A 20,893-nucleotide genomic window follows, 5' to 3' on the forward strand; every position below is an offset into this window, starting at 1 on the left:
GGGTGTGGTGTATTTGTCTCAGCAAATTTAGCAGTAAAATATTAGTATGCATTGCAACTTCTTCTTCTTCTTCTTCTTCTTCTTCTTCTTCTTCTTCTTCTTCTTAAAGTAATTTGGATTCGGTTTTGTTTTCTAAGTGCTTTGTTGGGGGAAAATGTTTAGATGGCAACCCATAGCAAATAAAGAGAAACTGGATGTTTATAACCAACAGCATGAACTGTGGGGCTACTCCTATTGTGGAGAAAGCTTAAATGTGACTTGCAAATAGTCTGTTGTTGTGTCCAAGAAAAAGAAGACAGTTAAACTGTGTGCATGAAATTCTGTGTATGTGCGCACTCACATATGTGTGCATGTGTTTATTTATAAATGATCTCTCTTCCAGCTGGTAGCAGAAATGGGCTTAGGTTTTCTGCAGCGACTTCTTCCCATCAGGATTATGTTTGCTCGTATCTGGTTCCTGTGTCATGTCCAGTCATTATATACAGTTCTTGATCTAGCCACTTTTCTGCTTCCTGAACGCAACTTGATTAGTTAGTGCATTTTCCAGTGAGCTATCTAGGTTTTAGGCATTTTACAATTATATTTCAGTAACCTTTTGATGCAAATAGCTGAAGCAATCAGTTATGAAATTGGTCTGATTACCAGAGAAGTGAAAAGAAGTTGGAGGGCAGAGGAAGCAGTGTGTTCATTTTATATCAGAATTGTTTCGGCTTTTTGCTACAGAGCAAAATAAGCATGCTGATTTCCACCTTCCAACCACTCTCTAGTTATCAGACCAATTTTAGTTTCAGACCTGTTTCCTTTTCCACTTAATGAATTTATGTTTAGTTAATCTAGAGGGCACTTCTAGACAACCTGCATATTGAGCATTCATCCTGATTTGTTTGCAGGGAGATCAGATGAAAGTTGTCTCTTTAATGAGCACTGTTATGTTTTCAGACAAGTTAGATTATGTTGTGTTAAGGCAAATGTTATCCCACAGTTTTGAGTGCATTTTCCTGCCACTTCCCTTATTGCAAAAAGTTAAATCTTTTTTGGGGGCGGGGGGGGGGAGTAGATTTATTGCGCAAGGCCTCCCAATCAACCCAAATTGCACCATCTGAATTTGCCAACGTTTGACTGAATCCTACTCCAAAATAGTGGGAGTCTGGAAGCACCTCTAGAATTTTACTATTGCCGTTGCATATCTAAACATAGGTAATATTTGATACTTACTCAGGATCACTTGCCGTGATCTGAATAAAAAGGGTGCGAGGAATTATTAAACTCACAATCTGCACTGTTTAATTTCAAATACATTGTTAGAGGCATTTTGGGGGAATGTCTAAATTACATATTAAGGGAATTCTTTGTGATGCCCACCACCCCATGCTAGATAAATAAATAAACAAATAAATAAATATGTGTGGCCTCCTTAAACCCTTTAGAATTATCCAGGCATGAAGTATAACAGGGGGAAATATTTGTTTATTTAGATTCATCTACTGTTCTTCAGCTTAAGATTTCAGGGCAGTTCACAGAATAAAATACAGGATAAAAACAAGTACATAAGTAAAGCAAAATGGGGGTGGGGGACAATAACCCTCCCTTCCCACAGACACATTTAAAAGGCTGAAGAATATTAATCAGCCAAAGGTCTGGAACATTTCTACCTGTCGCCCAAAAATATATAATGAAGGGACCAAGCAAACATCCCTGGGGAGAGCATTCCACAAACGGGGTGCCACGATAGAGAAGGCCCTGTTCTTGTGTTGCCACCCTCTAGACCTCAATTTGTACTGTTTTTTTAAAATAATAATAATAATAATAATAATAAAAAAATAATAAAAGCATTAGTAGCACGTCAGTCAGATAGAATAATGGCCTTCACTAGTGAGTTTTTTTTTGGTAAATAGGCTCTTGGAAATATTACCTTCCTGAGGATCACAAATCCCTAAATCTTCAGAGATAAGAATAAGAATAATTACTATTGCTTATACCCCAACAGAATTTAAAGCACAATCAAACATTAAAAACTTCCCTGAACAGGACTGCCTTCAGATGTCTTCTAAAAGTCAGGTAGTTGTTTATTTCCTTGACATCTGATGGGAGGGCGTTCCACAGGGCGGGCGCCACCACCGAGAAGGCCCTTCTGCCTGGTTCCCTGTAACCTAGCTTTTCTCAGGGAGGGAACCACCAGAAGGCCCTTGGCGCTGGATATAGATACCAAAGTGACACACGACAGCATCGGGGTTCTGGAAAACCCTAAAGTAGATCGCTCTCTTGAGCATTACATGTATATTTCACAAGGCGTTCTTCTGGTTTTGTTTTGTAGCCTAACAGCAGTGGTCAAGTAGTAGGGAAAATGCCTGGCCATTTTACTCCAGTTTTGGCACCCTCTCCCCATCACAGTACGGTGCGGCCTGTGACCCTGACCATGACAGACACTAAACCCATCATTACATCCACTGAAGGTGAGGCATCTTCACCTACAGCAACCAGTAAGTATTTTTCTAGGAAACAAACACTGTCCATCAAAAATAAATCAATCAAAACCATTTCAAGTTAAGGCCAATATAGGTGCCTTTTCCTGCTATTTGACCAGGCAGATGCTCAAAGTCTGATAATAAAGGACATTGACAAGACATTTACTCCGTACAGTTATAATAACTCAAGTTACTGTATGACATTTGTGACACGGCAATCACAATCTCAGGGCAGGAAATCAAATTAATCCGAGCATCAATTGCCAGGAGAGAATGAAAGCTTGATTATTAATTTAAAGATGGACATTCTCGTGACATTGAGAAGCATACTCGGATTGGAAGCTTTTTAAATTTGCCAACACCTGGAATCCAAAAAGGGAGCGAGACAGACAGGAAAAAAAGAGATTCATCTGATTCCTCCCAAGTGAGCTTTCATCCAAAACATACTTAATCAGACACATGATCCTCAATTAACCTAAGCATTTTAATTCATTAGAGCTGATACTGAAAAATCTATGTGGGTTAACTATATTTAACGAGAGTTTGAAAGTTTTGCATTTGCTAATTCACTATGTTGAGTACCGTGGGTTGTATCCAGCTACACAACTGCACACACGGAACAACTTTCACATGTGCAGTGGAAACTTCCCTCCTCATGCACCCCCTCCAGTTGCTCTGGGGGTTCTCCCAAACCTCTGGAGCAGATGTTGGAGGGTATGCGCGAAAGTGAGGTGAGTAGAAGTTCCACACGTGTAATGATTTAGTTGAATACAAGCCCATATAATTACCCTATAGCCTTCAATGGAATTGCAGACATAGACATGCAGGCCTATCAACTGTTAGAGCCACTTCTCAGGAATACAGCAGCCACAAGGAGAGGCCTGGGAAGTTCTATATGCCATGGTAGCCACCCAGTTGCTGCAATTAAGTGGTCGCCAGTTAGGTTGTCCCCATTGAATGAAATGCTCCTGGCACCAGTGTCCGCCAGGAATGTGTGGTTAGTGGCATGAGAATTTTGCACACAGGCCAAGCCATGCATTATTTACTTACATTATGGATGTCACATGAAGACCCCACTACCTCAAAGTGTATCTTGGCAGTTTCCATGTTACTGTTCTAACACATCGTGGTTCTACATTAACCTCCACGTTAGTCTGAAATTCAACATTGCAGCTGTAATAAAAACACCCCACAGACAGACACATACATACCCTCTCACTAACTGAAAAGTATTGTTGCAATCATGTAATGACAAGTGACTTCTTTACATAGATACTGGTTTCAAATTAAAATTTTGTAAATGTTAATATCCCACATATAGTTAAAAACGTATGGTTCCATCTACATACGATGTTAGGACAGTAGCAAAATTTCTATTAGCTTAGATAAATCTAGACTGCTGCCCTTTTGTATAATGTCCATTTCGTCTGACCACATCAAGACAGAGCAGAGTATAAAATAATGGAGGCTATAATCCTGTATAGGGAGGTATATAAATTCAATAAAAAATAAAAAATAAAATTTACCTGGTATTAAATCCCATTGAACTCAGCAGGGCTTTTGAGTGGACTTTCATCAGATTGCACTGTTAGCAGAAGCAGAAGTCATTACCCTACTAATTAATGAATTACCGTATTTTTCCGTGTATAAGACTAGGTTTTTTTACCCAAAAATTAGGGTTAAAATTGGGGCTCGTCTTATACACGAGTAGTGCTAAGGGGTGTTTTCTTAATTTGGAGTCCCCAAAAATAGGGGGTGTCTTATACATGGGAGCGTCTTATACACGGAAAAATATGGCAATTAATAGTGTTGTAATCTCTTCTGATTTCTTAAGTGTGCACAATTCCTGAACAGTAAAGAAGTTTTTAATGATCTATTCTTATTCTACCCTTAAGAATGGAATGAGACTAGAGCTTCAGATTTGACTCTGAGTATTAGTTGTTTCATCATATCTCATGTGCCTTCCAAGCAATATGGCACTAGTTAAGCATTCACGAAATATTAAAAGCTTAAATAGTGTTTAAGGACGCAAAGGAACCCATCACACACACATCGCAGGTGCATTTCTTTGAGGATCCTACTTTAGGTCTTTGAGAAAGGATATGATTAACACATGGTGAACATTGTGTTAGCAACATTCCCTTTGTGCATAAAGAGCAAAGGTATGCACAAATGGATTCCATTTGTGCATGAAAATTGCATTTATTTCAACATTAAATATTAAAGGAGTTTTACATATCTAAAATGTATTACTTGCAGTGAATAGATGGTTCTTTAATCTTAACATTTCACCAGGAAAAAATTGTAAAAGATTTGACCACTTCTATTTAAGCCTTGTTAAAAACTACATAGAATAATACGCACAATGGAGGAATTTCTTCTATGCATCAGGGATTGGCTGATCTATAATACTTTCCAAAGAGATGCTTTCAATTTTATTTCTAATGAATTAGAATTGGCCAAAAGATAAAAGTGTCACCAAAATGTGACATTAAGATAATTCACAGTGCTGTTACCTATTCCTAGTTGTATATCTTTATCCTGATCAGTGCGTACCAAAGCTGATTTAAATGGCTTTACACAGCATTTCACAAGTAAAAACTACTTTTGCTGAAATTATATGGAATAACACGTGTTCCTCCTTCATAGAAATATCACTTTACATGTAAACATGTAATCCATTTTTACGGTGGTTTTTCAGTAAAATGTTCTTTTAAAAGGAAATAGACGCCATTTGTTTGTTTGTTTGAAATAGAAATATAATACCATTTAAATCGATCCTTTAGTGCTTATCTATTTGTTCTTTATGCCATTGGCAGTAGGAAGTTAAGATCACCTTACTATGAAATTGATTCAGGTAATGTAGATATTTTCAAACTAGGAGTCAGAGTAAAACAACCCACTTCTTTTGACACAATCAGAAGTTAATGACTTTCAGTCAACACACAACTATTTTCAATTCAAAAGGTAACCCACAGGGCAAAGGTGAATCATTCCATTAACCACACACGGGGAAAAAATGTTTTAGGAGCTTCTACATTATAGGTCAGTTTTCTAGAACTTACACTAACTACATTTGCTCCACAGTTTTCCTGTGTACAAAGCACGAACATTTTAAATACAGTATTCATATAATAATTAGATGCTGCTTATATTAACTTCCAGAAGAGGGATTCCTAGATCTCCCTTTAGAAAAGGGGGGGCACCTTTTATGCCTCATTTTAAAAAATAGCCTTAGCCAGGGCTTTTAAACAGCTGGAACTCACGGGAACTCAGTTCCGGCACCTCTCAGGTGGGAGCTATTGCCATTCTAAGAGAACAAGGGAGACATTCCCTCTTTTTCTAGGAAAAATAGCACTGGCCTTAGCTCGGTTATGTTCTAAATCTGAGTGGTACTACGAATAAACCTCATTCTACTGTAGCAAATTGTTAGTCTCTGAATTTTGTTGTTTATATGACTGCATTGAATGAGCAGCTGGCTGCACATCCCTTAAAGTGAGCTGGTAAAAAAACCCCACAACTTGTATCATGTAGAGAAATTGTCACTGGCAAGGAAGGTGGCCCTGCCTTCATTCAGATTCCATTGAAGTCCATAGGTGTTATAAAACTCTATCCCTTAGTCAAATTTGTTCTTCGTAACTCTGAATTTCTCATGTTTAAATTATGCAGGGTAGAAATGGATAGGTGTCTATCTTCATCAATCTGTTTTGTTCTTCCTTAATCAGCCTACACAGCCTCAGGCACATCCCAAGCCAATCGATATGTGGGACTAAGTCCAAGAGACCCTTCTTTTCTACACCAACAACAGGTGGGCAAGTTTCACATAGGTATAAACAGTAAAAAGACGAGTATTTGCAATAAGTCCCTGAATCCATGTTTCCATTGACCTTAAAACTAGAACAGGATGAGTACCCTTAAACAAAACCTATTTGTATTTCAATATTTGGATAGCTACAAGATGCTTCTGTAGGGTTCTGTAAAGGCTTTTCCACGGTGAATCTTTCAGTTACGTTATTTCTAAACTGCTGGAAGTTGAATATATATGAATGCCTCTGTGAAGAAGCAGTACTACTAGTCAGAATTAAGTAGGATTAAGCAATACAATAGTTGATTCTCCAGCTATTTGATATCGTTTGATATTTGAACGTATACATTTATAGTTCCGAAAGAATAGCAATACAATAAAATTCAATTGCAGAACATCATCATTCCTAGATTAATACATTCGGAGTGTATTGTTGATTTTACTGTGACGCAAGCTCCTTTTTGTTCCAATTTCTTTTACATCATTTACATTTTGAGTAGCATTTTAGATTTCACACCTCATTGATGCTATAAATTTAATGAAAATAAATTGTTCGTCCAAAATGACAGCTGAGATTAATAGTGGCTAATAAAACAACCCAACCCACCATCAATTAATAGTAGGGGCATGCAATACTGTCATACTGCTAGTTAGGCATAGAAGAAAACTAAATTCTGAAGTGTCAGAATTAAAATGTGCTTCATGATGATGCAAGAGGCTGTTTTTACAACTTACACAGTTCTGAAGCCTAATGTTGCCTATGCATACATTCTCTGTATGGTGATATAGTTAGACTGCTGCATCTGGAAATTGCATCTTAACCACGAGGCCCGAGTGGTGTTATACATATACCTTATGCAGAATTCAGTGAAACTTCACTCAAAATAGCTGATGCACAACAAAGGCTTTCTTGTTCTTTACCAGTGAGACTTCACTGAAAACATCTGCAAAGAGAAAATACCAAATAATGATTGGCTATTTCAAACCAACTATTTAAAGTTTCTGATATTATGCTTATAATTCGACCCGTATGCAGTCACTTGATTTTAAGTACATACTTTCCTTTCTAAACAAAAAAAAACACACTCTTTCCTACACTGGATTTAAGAAATCTCATGGAACTGCAGTATTGACTTTCTTTAAGCTATGTTAGGCTGCAGTCCAAAGCCCTGATCTTTGCTGCTTGAGAGGATTAGAGATTTTGCTTGCTACCAGCACCAGAGTTCATGCTGGCAGAATGAAGCATAAGACCCCCTCAAACAGAATGTTAGTAGGGGCAGCCATGTATGTATCTTCTGGGTCTTGAGTCAGTTAGTTCTTCGGAGACCATTTGGGCTCGCTTTGCTGCGCCAGCTTCTGGATGGCGCAGCAAAACTGAAGAAGAAAAACCACACACCCAAATTTTGCACCCTATGTGGCACAAGCTGGCAGCGCTCCAATATGTCCCAGTCCCTCATTAGCCCTTCCATCTATTAAGAAAGGTAGCAAAACGATTCCACATTCCTTGGTACTCTCTAGCAATCTTAACAATATATGCAAATAAGCTCGTCGCAGATTGGCAGTCCTCATGCTGCAAACTCCATGTTTGTTTTCTGATTTATTTATTTATTTTGAAAATTTGTCTTTTTGATAGATTGGGTTGTATACGACTGTGTCCCTCTATCAGTGGAAGGCTCTTTGACCAAGCATTACTTTTGTTGGCTTTCATAAACAGAAAGGGTGTGTATGTGTGATGTGTGTGATTTTTGCATATCACGCTTTTGTAAATGCAAATTGCAGAGCCAGCAGTACCCCAGCTCTCCAGTGCAGATTTTGGGGTTCAGCAGGAGGTTGCAGAGGGCATGTGGTATTAACAAAAATAGTATCCCACCCCTTTCCACTCAAGTGAAATTTTGCCCGATAAAAAAGAATTCCACTGGTAGAGGCACACAACGAGATACAATCCAATATCAAGACATTAAGAAAATGCTATAAATGTGTCTGTATCTTTTTCATGCAGAAATATATTCCAGTAAGGTAAGGAGAGGAGAAAGAGCTGGAGAGTTTCATAAAGTATTACTCTTTAATGGGTATGAACTTGTTGAGAGTTGAAAAAGCCCATTACAGTGGTACCTTGGCTTCCGAACAAATTGGCTCCCGAATGCCGCAAACCCGGAAGTAAGTGTTCCGGTTTGCGAATGTTTTTCAGAACCTGAATGTCCAACACAGCTTCCATGGCTTCTGATTGAATGCAGAAAGCTTCTGCAGCCAATCGGAAGCCATGCCTTGGTTTTTCCAATGGTTTCAGGAGTCAAACGGACTCCCAGAATGGATTAAGTTCGAGAACCAAGGTTCCACTGTATAGATCATAGACCCAGGCAGTCATGTATTTGCACAGTACAGGAATAGGCTCCCTGTTTTACCTTCCACCAGGCTCCTAAAATAGCTTGTGACGTGAACATGCCACTTGGAATCCCATATGCGCAATGGTCTGATTTTTACCATCTCTTTAAGGAGGGATAAATGTGCAGATTAGAGGTTTTATGTAAGAAACTGGTCACATCACATTAGGTGCATATAGGTGGAGGGGCCCCTGTTCCCACTCTACCACACAGATGGATCATCAAGTAAGTATGTGAACTGGGGCAATAGCCCCCTGCAATCCCAAATATGTGTCTTCATTGTGTAGAATGAGAGCTTGGAATATTTTCTTTTTATTATTATTTAAATGTAACTGCAGCTGGAGAGGAGATGTGAGGTACTAAAAAAAAATAGTGAAAAGGTATTTTGCCATTTCCTCCCCTCCCCCCATTCTGTAATTAATTATATGTTTAGGTGTACTTTTGTGTACAACTTTTTGCCCCAGTATATGATAATGGCCACAAACTCAGTGACTATATAGGAATAAACAAATGCATGGATGATAGGTCTATCAAGAGCTGCTGTTCAGAAGCAGTTTAGTACTGAGTACTAGAGGCTGTCAACAAACTATAGGGAACAAGGATGCCAACTCTATGGAGCTGAGGTGTCTTCTCCCCCGCCCCCCAAAAAATCTGCTGGGAGGGGCCTGGGCCATCTCATTGTTAAGGGGCTGAGTTCAGTGGCCGGCTCCTCCTGAGCGCAAGAGAGGAGGAGCTGCTGGCAATTGAAATTGCTGCCCTGGGCTCCGTGCTCAGCCTCCTCCCGGCGCATGATGTCACACACCCATGGCAAGCACCCGTGAAAGAGAATGACCTTGGCTATCCTGACTTCTTTGCGAGTTTCAGGTTGAACACTGCTAAATGCAACAAGTGAAAGGACCATGGTCTAATCCACGAAAACACTGTATTTTTCTGTGTATAAGATGCCCCCATGTATAAGATACCCCCTACTTTTGGGGACCCCAAATTTAGAAAATGGGCACATGCACTATCCGTGTATAAGCTGCACCCAGATCTTTAACCTTATTTTAAAGTAAAAAACAAAACCTGGTCTTATACACGGAAAAGTATGGTAATTTTTGGGTTCTTAAAGATACTTAATTAGGAAATAGGTTACATTTGTGGCTGCTTTGTAGAAATAAGATGCTATAATTAGAAAGCTTATGAGGCATATTAAAAAAATAGGATTTCCAACTGCAGTCGTACCTTGGATCCCGAACGCCTTGCGAGTCGAACGTTTTGGCTCCCAAACGCTGCAAACCCAGGAGTGAGTTCCGGTTTGCAATATTTCTTTGGAACCCAGACATCTAATGCAGCTTCTGATTGGCTGCAGGAGCTTCCTGCATCCAATTGGAAGCCACCGCTTGGTTTCCAAATGTTTTGGAAGTTGAACGGACTTCTAGAACGGATTCCGTTCAGCTTCCGAGGTATGACTGTACTTATTTGATATATGGCTCTTACTCCTAAAAATGTCTCGGAAATGACAATGCATATAATGTTATTGTCTTGTGTGTGATGGGGCAAGGCGAAGCACACATGCAGAAATTGCCTAAATTACTTGGACAGAGTAAAGGTTATGCTTTGGTAAGGCAGAAATAAGATTGATTTACTATGTCCTTTCATTACTTTACAACAATTTAAAAGAGACCACTTTTCCTGTGGCAGGTCCTAAATGCATTTGGTTTAAAGTAGGCCATGATGAATGAAAAGAAAAATCAAGGGGTACATGAAATAAAGGCAATCAATCATTTTATATTAGTTGAGAGAAATTCTAAATTAGAAAGCCAATGGTTTTAGTTCCAGAGAGGTGTTTTAAACATTCACCATTCCTTTTAATATACTTTGACCCCTTAGGAATAAATATTGTCACAGGTACATTCTGTGTTTCACAGGAGGAGCCATTGGAGAGATTTATTCTCTCAGGTTATGAGAGGTATTGACGTTTATTCTTGAGTGCTTTTTTATTATTAAGTAACATAACATAGCCTATATAAATTGTAGTAATGACCATAAATTTAGGCTGCTTGTATAGTTGATGATTCTCCTTAAAAATAGTCTCTTCAAAAAAAAATAATAGTTTGGTGGAATTTCCAATGAAGCAATTTATTACTGAAAGTTGCTGGAATGTTTCCATCGATGGGAGCATTATAAATATAATTTTGAGAGCTCATGTGCATGGGGAAGCAATATGACATATAGATTTTAATTTACAGACCAGGACACTATGAGATGCATGTTATTAAACATGTAACTTAATATGCGGATAGCTGCAAAGTCAAGGTTATTATTAGGAATCATAAATCTAACCAATCCTTTTTCTGTGGTGGTCACACATTGGCTCCTAGCTACTTTAAATTGCTAAATATTTCCATGCTAAAGCAACAATAGCATAATAAATCTTTTAAAAAAAATTAAACAGAGATTTATTTTTTTAATGCTGTTAGGCCTATGCAGCTGCTGGTTTTTTTATTTATTTATTGAGTAGCCAGTCATAGAATTGTAGAGTTGGAAGGGACCTCGAGGGTTGTCTAGTCAAACCCCCTGCCATGCAGGAATTTGTTTTCCAACGTGGGGCTCAAACCCACAACCTTCAGATTAAGAGTCCATTTCAATAATTGCTGTGCATTGCTTTTAACCATTTTTTTTAAAAAAAATAAAAATTGCTATACACTGCCCTGGTGTTTTGTGAGAGGGCTGCATGTAAATACTTCTATAACTAAATAATGTAGACGACCACTTTGAGTCAATTGTGGCGCAGATGAAATTGTTAATATTGGTAATCAATGGATTACTCTGGATTCATTTCCTTCACTTTGTTTTCTTCTTTGTTCATGGTTAAAGAGCAAAGATTCTTAGTTCTTAGTTTTGCCACCAGACCTTGATGTGGTTAATCAAAGAGTAATGCATCAAGGAGCTTCTGGTTCTATAGAAGCTTCAAAGGGTTCCATAATGAGATGATTGGCAGATACCTTGTCTGCCTTTTCTTAGCTTTCCTAAGGCAGCCTTCCTCAAATGGGCACGCTCCTGAAGTCTTCACTGCAAGTCCCATCAGCCCCAGCCAACATCACCATTGCTCTGAGATGATAGTTGCACTCTAACAACAATTGGTGGGCACGAAACAGGAAGGGTGGTTCTATGGTACACTTTGTGTAGGGCACGCACGTCCAACTTTGACCTGAACCCCCCCAAAAACAGGGACAGGGCATTCCTTCCTAAAAAAAAAGCTCAACAACTTTGACCTGAACCCCTGAAAAGGGGGTAGATCACTGCCAGCTTTTAACTCTGTGAGTAGATCGCAGTGTCTTGGGAGTTGGCCACCCCTGGTGTAGGGCAATGGTTGAGCTCAACATGACTTGTTGTCAACTTGTTGTAAATAAAGATTTATAGAATCATAGAATCATAGAATCATAGAGTTGGAAGAGACCACAAGGGCCATCGAGTCCAACCCCCTGCCAAGCAGCACTCCTGACATATGGTTGTCAAGCCTCTGCTTAAAGACCTCCAAAGAAGGAGACTCCACCACACTCCTTGGCAGCAAATTCCACTGTCGAACAGCTCTTACTGTCAGGAAGTTCTTCCTAATGTTTAGGTGGAATCTTCTATACCTCGGAGCTTATCTCAGAATCTCCTACAAAGGTAGAAAAGGTTTCGCGGCAGACAGATCATTGCAGAAAGAGTTCTGGGGTCGGGGGCTGAACTTTTAATGATCTGAAGTGAAACTTTTGCTAATGAACAGGCTCTTTTCCAACCCATACCATTGGCTGGAGTTATAGCCAGGATTTCAAATTTTTATTAGTTTGTAAAAAAGAAACTGGAATCGTATTTTCCCCTGATTTATCAACTGCTGTTGTTTTTTTTTAAAAAAACTTTTCGCTAGTATGGGCCAGGAAATGACGTGAAACTTAAATATTTATTAAAGTTTTAAAATGCTTTGTAATAGATCACCTTTCCACCAAGGCAAGTGCATTTTCACGACCTAAATGTTATAATTCTAATTTCTTATGGGCAGGATGATTTTACAGAGACAATATACCTAATTAAAAAGCTGGGGAAGTGAAAGCAGAAGAGAAGTTATTTATCATATTTAAAATGTTAGTCTTCTATGTGCTGGTGTTGGACCAGTTACTGATACATTCTTAATACCAGAGCACTAGGTATGGGTTTTTACCAGTGCTTGGACTCTGAGTGTGTAGATATATATAGGAGTACATAGAATTACCTTTAGGCAGACTTATTTCCCTCCCCCCTTTGCTCCAGCCCAACAATGTGAGATGTAGTTAAAGAAAACTACAAATCTCACACGCGCGATTGGCATTTCACAGCAGCCATTCCAGCAGGAAGTTGTAGCTCAAGACACATCTTTTGGCTTTTACATGATTCCATTAATAGTGGAATAAATCTTCTTTATTCAAATCATATACAAGGAAGCTGAAACCATAATTGCAGACACTGTCTACGGACTTAATATTGTCAGGCAAAGACTGAAAAGGCACTAGAGATTTTTCTCCAACAAAGCTTTAATAGATTTAGGAAACAAGTTATCGACGCTTAGGCTGTTCGCATTGTGTCTCTTATCATAATTGACAGTTTGACGTAAAACCTAGTCACATGACTGTCAGAGACACATGCAAATGGATAAGAGGTCACATTTCACATACTCTTGTTGGAAAGGAAACACATTTAAAGGAAGTTTCACTCAAAACAATGACAATATGCATATGTTTATAGCCTTCCTCAGTCAACAAAAAGCAAAGCTTGGTCTCATATCACTTGCTGCCTTTTCCATATATATATTTACCTAAGCTGCTGAACAAAGTGGTGTGGAAGGAATATTAACCTTAGAAACTTTGTTAAGACATGGGAAAATAATATTAAACGATACATGATGTATTTAAGAAAATTAGTTGTAGGTTTGTAATTTTTTAAAAAATACAATACTAAAAATGGGGTGGGTGAGTTTCAATTAAGGTTACCAGACGTCCCTGTTTCCCGGGGACAGTCCCGGATTTACAAATCAGTCCCCATACAAAATCCACTGAAGTTGAAAAGTGTCTGGTAACCTTAGTTTAAATAGCATTATATGAAAAATAGATTGGGATCCAATGAGTTGCCTGCTGCCCAACTCCCAGCTCCCCTGCAGCCCAATAGTATCCAACTTAATATGCTTGTGTCTTGATCCAGCAAGAGAAATGCAGCTTATCATTGTTTCTGGTACTTGGGACTGTGATTGCAATTCCCAATGTTGCATTAGGAATCAACATGTGCAGCTCAGTTCCTGCAATCCTGTATATAGGGAGTTAGCCCTATAAAATGGCCCTTCACAATGGTGACCATCATTTTTTTAAAAAAATCACATCTGTTATATGCTGAATGAATAGGTGCCAGTTGGTGCATATGTGCATAAATTTAGTATAGCAATTTACGTGCAGGCAAGTTATTGCTGCATGTGTATCTTTGGATTAGGTCCTCTGTGGCTGTGTATGTATAATTTTTATATTCTTAGGTTAAGGTGGCCGTCTTACTGGCGTGTGTGCAATTGCACATTTATTTTTATATTAAAAAGTATTTGTATGCAAAGTATACTGGTGGCAAATATTACAAGCTTTGCAGTTTTCTTAAATTACCATAGGCATTCAGATCCTATTACACATGTAGTTCTTGGTAAGAGGATTTGAAATTATTTAATAAGGCCAGTATATTGACACACTTTCTAATCAATATAAAGGTTTTGTAGTAGTTTCTAAAGTTTTGACTTAAAAGCTTTTGACATACTTAGTTAAGAGTCTAGTCATATTTTGTGCCAACCCCCCCCCCCAAACTATAATTCAGAACACAAAGCATGGCTTGAGTTTTCAGCTATCAGGCTAACCATGATTTCAGATTTCTCACCTATTTTTATTTCGGTTTGCTCAGCATTCTTAGCTACAGAAGCAGAACAACAGTTGCGTGTTGAGGTCCCCAAGCCACCCTCAAATAAAACACAATTCATACAGAATTTTTGTTTAAGGTTTTTGGCATAATTTTTTGGCCACAACTTTATTGATTACAAAATGTGAGTGGTTGCTTAGGCATTGCTTCGCGACTATCTCTTCCCACCTAGAGGTAGGAACAGAACTGACACCTGCAAGCCTGCGAAAGTCAAGAAGGGGAAACATTTTGGGGAGAGAACAGAGCTGGGTGCCAGGCCCTCTCCCCAAATGCTCCCAGGGACTCTTGTGTGGCCCTAGCCCCTTGACAGGGGTTCAGACAAGAGCATAGCGAGCCCCTGGATTCCTTTAACAGAGTACCCTTGCAGCAGCAGCATTGGAGGGGCAGGCACAGCCAACCGTACCCCCTCCACCAACCAAATTTAACCAATGCCTAACCGCAACCTTACAAGTTGTGACGATTTGCTATGCAATAGGCAAAAAACCAAATGGCACCGGCCAATTAGCCAAATGGCAAAATTCCTACCAGGCCCCTTCCCCAAAGCAGACAACCCCATGACAGGCATAGAAAGGTCAACGCAAACAGCCCTAAATATAGGGAGGGTGGGAGGGTGATCCGATGCGCGCAGCAAAAAGAGGCAGCTCAACGCTGCGCACAGGGAATAAATAGCCCCTTGGCTGTCAATCATAAATTGCAACATCAAATTCTCCCCAATGACCAAGTGGTGCCCAATAAGATTCGTGGCCATCCAAACTAACCTGCTCAGCAACAGAGGGATGTCTTGTGTGCCTCCACCGCAACATGTGCTCTCCATGAAGGAGAACATGCTCTATAGCTCTTGTTTTTCAGTTCAGATATAATTCCCAACCATAACTGGCACTCATCATAGCTTACAAACCCAATTTTCAAACCAAGGTTTCTGATTCTGGTTTGCTGATCAATTACAAACCATCGTTTGTCAATTCAGACAGCACGGGGTACGATTTCTGTGACTGAATCTGAATTGAGCCTGGTTAGGTTTAATAGATGATTGCACACAAATATTGCAGATGCAACTTTTATAGTTAAAACGCTGCCCCCTAAAATTTAACCATTAAACTTCCAGTCGAAAGAAGATGTGTAATACATGTTGCCCCCCGCCCAAGTTTGGCTCCACATCTACACCAGTGTGCTACTTAAGATCATTGAAGTTCAGTGAGTTCCTTCAAGCTCACAGTCTGATTCATTCTGAAAAACGCTGTCTGTAGAAAATTTTATAGCAGACACCCACTGTCCTCCAGGCATAATCTCTGGTACTGTAGCAGTACTTGAGAATTATTCTGGGCAGGAATGTGCCTCTTTCTGGTTGATTTTCCTGGTCATTTTCCCCCTCCCCACCCAATTTTTTTAAAAAAGATCACACTGAATTCTTCAGATAACGAATAAGAAAACAGTCAGGGAAGGTCCTTTTCCATTTCTGAAGACTCAACGGCAGGAAAAGCAAGAGGGTAGCAGTCAGACAGGGTCAAGGCATGGATATTATCTTGTCCTCAGCATATATGTTTTTCAGGAAAGGACTATAATAAATTGAGCTGCTGTGAAAGTCATTGCTCTAACTTTTAGAGGCACTTAAGGCTTTCCATTGGGGGATGGGAGGAAGAACAGCTTTTAGGTACAATTAATTACAGCATTCGTGTTATCTTAATTGAATTTGAAAGTGTGATTTGGTACTTTTAAAATAGTATTTTTATAGTATCGGTGAGTAGGGATTGAAATCATACTTTTCCTAGGCTTTCTTCATTAGACTAGATGGGGCTTATTTGCTCAAACATAAATATAATCACTGCATCTTTTCAGGAAATCTGCTAGCACTGTAGGGCAGCTGCCAGATAAATGGCTGTATAGGGTTACATGAATAATTAGTGAAGAGCAGCGCTGATGATTTGGTGATCTGGGAAGAATTTGTTTCAGCTTACATGTAATGCATTCTCCACTTTAAAGTCTTTTAAATGGTATTATTTTGCTTCTAGAGCTAGATTAGATTATTTTACCACTGCATGTTAAGTGATGCCATATTCAGTAACACTAAATTAATCAACCTCTATTACAAATGCCTCCACCCTTCTTGAACAGTAAGATAAGGTCATTATGTAATTTTGGATCCTCTTTCCTTTAAATTGCATGTCATCTGTGTATCACCAAATGCATGCTTTCAAGATATTGATTTTTTTTCCCTCCCCCTGTCCTTTCCCCCCTAGTACATTGAATAATTTTAAGTGGTTTTGCTTTGCTTTTCTTTTTTGTTTTTAAATTCACTATTGAACATTAACATTTCTTTTTTTTCCCCCAGCTCAGTTTATAATATAATTAATTGCTAAATACCGGTTATTCTTTTATGCTTTTATTAATGGAGAAACACATCCAAGTAGCATTTTCTTAATGTGAGGAAAAAGTAGGATTTTGTTTTGCACAAGATGTGTTACGGTTTTATTTTTGAAATTGTTTTTGTTTTTTTACACTAGTACTACTACTACTTGGGGATGTAAGGTTTGTGCCATGTAAAGTACTAGTTTGCATGCATTCATTTAAATACTAAAAACTGTAGTACTGCTCGATCCATATCTGACTGCTAGGTTTCAATTGACAGCTGAGGATTTGTGACTGGACCTTGAATCAAAACGGCAGGCATTTATACCCCAGTGGCAATGAGGATACATTGGGAATTACTTGGCAAAGGTAAAATTTTAATTATTTCCAAACCTAAACTCTCTTGGGTTCTTCATTATCTGTTTCAGGTGGCCTTCGGGATTATATTTGTCAAGATCTTAACTATAATATATATATATTTTGTAACGTCTCTTGAATTACATGTTTTAGATTAGCTGAAATGATGCAAATTGAACTTTTATCGGTTAAAGCACTTGGGATACGAAATGTTGGCTGTCAAGTATAAAAGTTTGTGGAAGAATCAAATTTATGGCTGCATGTTTTGAGGCTTGCAAGTTCATAATCGGAGATTATATGGGTTTAAAAAAATAACAAAAAGGAACTGGTACAAGAGTTTAGACAACATACTCAGAAAAAAACGTTGATCTGAATTTCAAACATTAGTATGTTTACTGAGGTAAGTTAGAAGTCACATGTCTTAAAACTAGCTTTTGCTTTCATTTTTACTCTTTGCAGGTGAGAAAAAAAACCTATTTCTACAAAAGAGAGGATTTTCTAAAAGGTCGTTTATTTAATCATGGCTTTAGCATTATGTGTGAACAAGTTAAGCTGTTTAACGATGGTTTGCTTACTGCCAACAAACAATGATATGAAACCCTTGTTTCTTATAATTTTGGCATGGCATTTCATGTGAACTCAGCTCAGGGATTGTTTTGTTGTTCTCGTTCACACATCTTGGCAAAGAGTATATTAAGGTATGCCAGCCTTGTCTTGATGATCCTCCTTGTGGAGATCACACAACTGATTCCCCACCCCCACCCTATACAATAATGTTGGTATTATCTAACAACAAGAATCACTCCCCGGTTCTTGGAAAACCATACAAGGTGCTAGTCCACACTTCCTATTGCATAGGCACATTTAGCACACATATTCACTCACCATACACACAAGACATACATGTTTCTCTCTCACACACAATCATGTATACATAGCCAACATATTTCTCCCTATTTGTGTGTCTGCAGGGGAAGGTAGGTTTTGGGGACCCCACATTGAAGGCACCCTGGTGTCAAAAAACACTCCCCAAGCATCACCTGCTGAAGACGGCCGTCCAAGTAGGACCAGAACCACTGCAAAGCATTGCCGCCCACCCCAAACTCAGATTGCCTCTCCATGAGGATACAGTAGATGGTATCAAGAGCCGCTGAGAGATCAAGGAAGATTAACAGGGACACATTGCCCCTGTCTCTCTTCCTACAGCGGTTGATATTATTTCCTAACTTTTTCTTTAGATTATATTATCTTACAGTCTTACCTTGGTTTTCGAACAGCTTGGTTCTCGAACGTTTTGGCTCCCGAATGCCACAAATGAGGAAGTGACTGTTCTGGTTTGCAAACTATTTTTGGAAGCTGAACATCCAACGGGGCTTCCATGGCTTCCAATTGGCTGCAGGAGCTTCCTGCAGCCAATCAGAAGCTGCGCTTTGGTTTCCAAACGTTTTGGAAGTCGAACGGACTTCCGGAACAGATTCCGTTTGGCTTCCAAGGTACGACTGTATTTCAAAATAAATCACTTATTAAGAAGAAGAAAAAGAAGAGTTTGGATTTGATATCCCGCTTTATCAGTACCCTAAGGAGTCTCAAAGCGGCTAACATTCTCCTTTCCCTTCCTGCCCCACAACAAACACTCTGTGAGGTGAGTGGGGCTGAGAGACTTCAAAGAAGTGTGACTGGCCCAAGGTCACCCAACAGCTGCATGTGGAGGAGCAGAGACGCGAACCCGGTTCCCCAGATTATGAGTCTACCGTTCTTAAGCACTACACCACACTGGCTCTCTTGATATAGACCACTTTTAAGCATTGCAAACGTCGCCCAAATATATACAGAGATAGACTTTAGTTTTCTATGGTTTATGGTTCTGTCACATTGTACAATTTAATTAAGTGAAAAACAATAAATTTCCTTCACACACACACACACACACACACACACCCTCCAAAAATATAAGTAACATCCCCCATATATTAAAAATGCCCAATTTTAAGAATACAAGACTTGAAGGAGTTTTAAGTCTTGTATTTCTTCAGTAAGTGAAAACACAGCGGAATGCATGTGGAACTGTTGTTGAAGAGAGGTTCCAAGTGCACAGAATCTTGGATATACATTTGTGTTCACCATGGGGTCAGAAAGATGCTCTCTGCATGTATCAGTTCATTGAACCGAGTCTTTAGAAATGTTTGACAAGAAGTATGAGCTATGACTTGATATGAGAATTTCAGTGGCTGCCCTCGAGAGTCACACAGTGGTCCCGTCAAGGACCAGCTGGGTGAGGAAGAGTGGCCAGAGGCTGTCTCCCAAGAGCCCCCAGGGAGGGCTCCAAAGATGACAAGTTACAGCCCAGAGCCTGGTGGGACACTGAGAAACAGCCAGCAGAAGGGACGAACTGGGAGCTGACAGAAACAGGAGACTTGAGGGGACTCAGGAAATGGAAGGGCCTTCCAGGAAGCACGTATGCAGTCAGTCCCAGTCCTGCTGACTCTCCTTCTCCTCTGACCCCACACTCCAGGAGGGTCTTGCATGTTGCTGAGCAACGTGCCAGACAGACCCAGAGGAGGAGCTCACCCCCTCAACGCAGCCTTCGCCTGCTTGGGAGGGAGGGAACCAGAGTAGGAGGCTAGAGGGGAGGGACATGCCTAGAGCTTAGCAACAGCAACACCTTCATTGAGTTAAGACGAACCAGGGACATTGCTGTGTTGTTGTTTTTCTGATAATAAAAAACTAATTGCGTTCTATGCTTTCTGTCTGTGTGCCAGCCCTGTGGATGACCTGGCTCCTTGACAGGTCCTAGAATGCTAATAATTTGAGCTTGCAGCTACCCTACCTCCCAATCAGTCTTGGCTGCACTGTTTTTGGTTGCCACAGAGTTTGATCTCTGTAAATAAGGCATAACACCCTAGATCATTGTTGTACCATTGAAGGGTCCAGCACAGGACAGCTTGCAGTATTTAAGCTTTTCTTAATTGGCAGTGGCTCATGAGCTGGCTCAGCACTGTGGTAGTTCAGGCAAGCTATAGGAACAGGGCCGTCTTTACTTAGGGATGCAAGGGCTGTGGGGCACCCGGGCGCCGAATGCTGGGGGGCCCCCCAAATGTATACCTACTGTATACCATTCCTCTCGATTGGCGGCAGTGAAAAGCAATGGCATGAAAGTCCCTGTCCCCCTCCTCTGTCGCTCTGCTACTTCGTAGCGTCAAATATTTCTGACGAGTCAGGAAATGAAAGCATTTTTCTTCGCTGGTTCGTTGTTACTGGTGAGCGATTCCCCCCCTAAAAAGGTCAACTTTGGCTTCCCCCCTCCCAAAAAACTCAATAAAAGTTAATTTGGGGGCAGCTAAACTAAATTTGGGAGCACTGGGCAGATATTTGCACCCTGGCGGCACATATGCTAAAGACGGCCCTGTATAGCAACACCAGTTTTGGAAGGGAGACTCTGCAGTGCTACCGAACCACATAAGCCTTTGCTGCCCTTAACATCAAGACTTGTCTTGGACCAGCGGTCGGCAAGGTTTACCTCGCCTGGGCCAGTTAACTCCAGCAGAGATCCCTCCGTGGGCTGGATTGCACGCAGCTGCGATTTCCAGCATCTG

General features: G+C 39.9%; 1 protein-coding gene across 14 annotated transcripts in view; it reads left to right on the plus strand.

The window, feature by feature from the left end:
• Positions 1-20,893, plus strand: part of NFIB (nuclear factor I B) — a 295,847-nt gene that overhangs the window by 263,858 nt on the left and 11,096 nt on the right. For 5 of the 14 annotated variants that reach the window (XM_053372196.1, XM_053372194.1, XM_053372199.1 and 2 more), the window contains exons 9-11: positions 2,315-2,480; positions 6,191-6,273; positions 17,224-17,312. The exons of 1 other annotated variant lie outside the window; for it this stretch is intronic. In XM_053372196.1, the coding sequence (XP_053228171.1) occupies positions 2,315-2,480; positions 6,191-6,273; positions 17,224-17,312 (338 nt within the window). Of the gene's footprint in view, positions 1-2,314; positions 2,481-6,190; positions 6,274-17,209; positions 17,313-20,893 lie in introns of those variants that run through there. 8 more of the 14 variants (XM_053372197.1, XM_053372195.1, XM_053372200.1 and 5 more) reach the window with 4 other exon arrangements.

This window comes from Podarcis raffonei, chromosome 17 (genome assembly GCF_027172205.1).
Source record: "Podarcis raffonei isolate rPodRaf1 chromosome 17, rPodRaf1.pri, whole genome shotgun sequence".
NCBI classification, from domain to species: domain Eukaryota; kingdom Metazoa; phylum Chordata; class Lepidosauria; order Squamata; family Lacertidae; genus Podarcis; species Podarcis raffonei.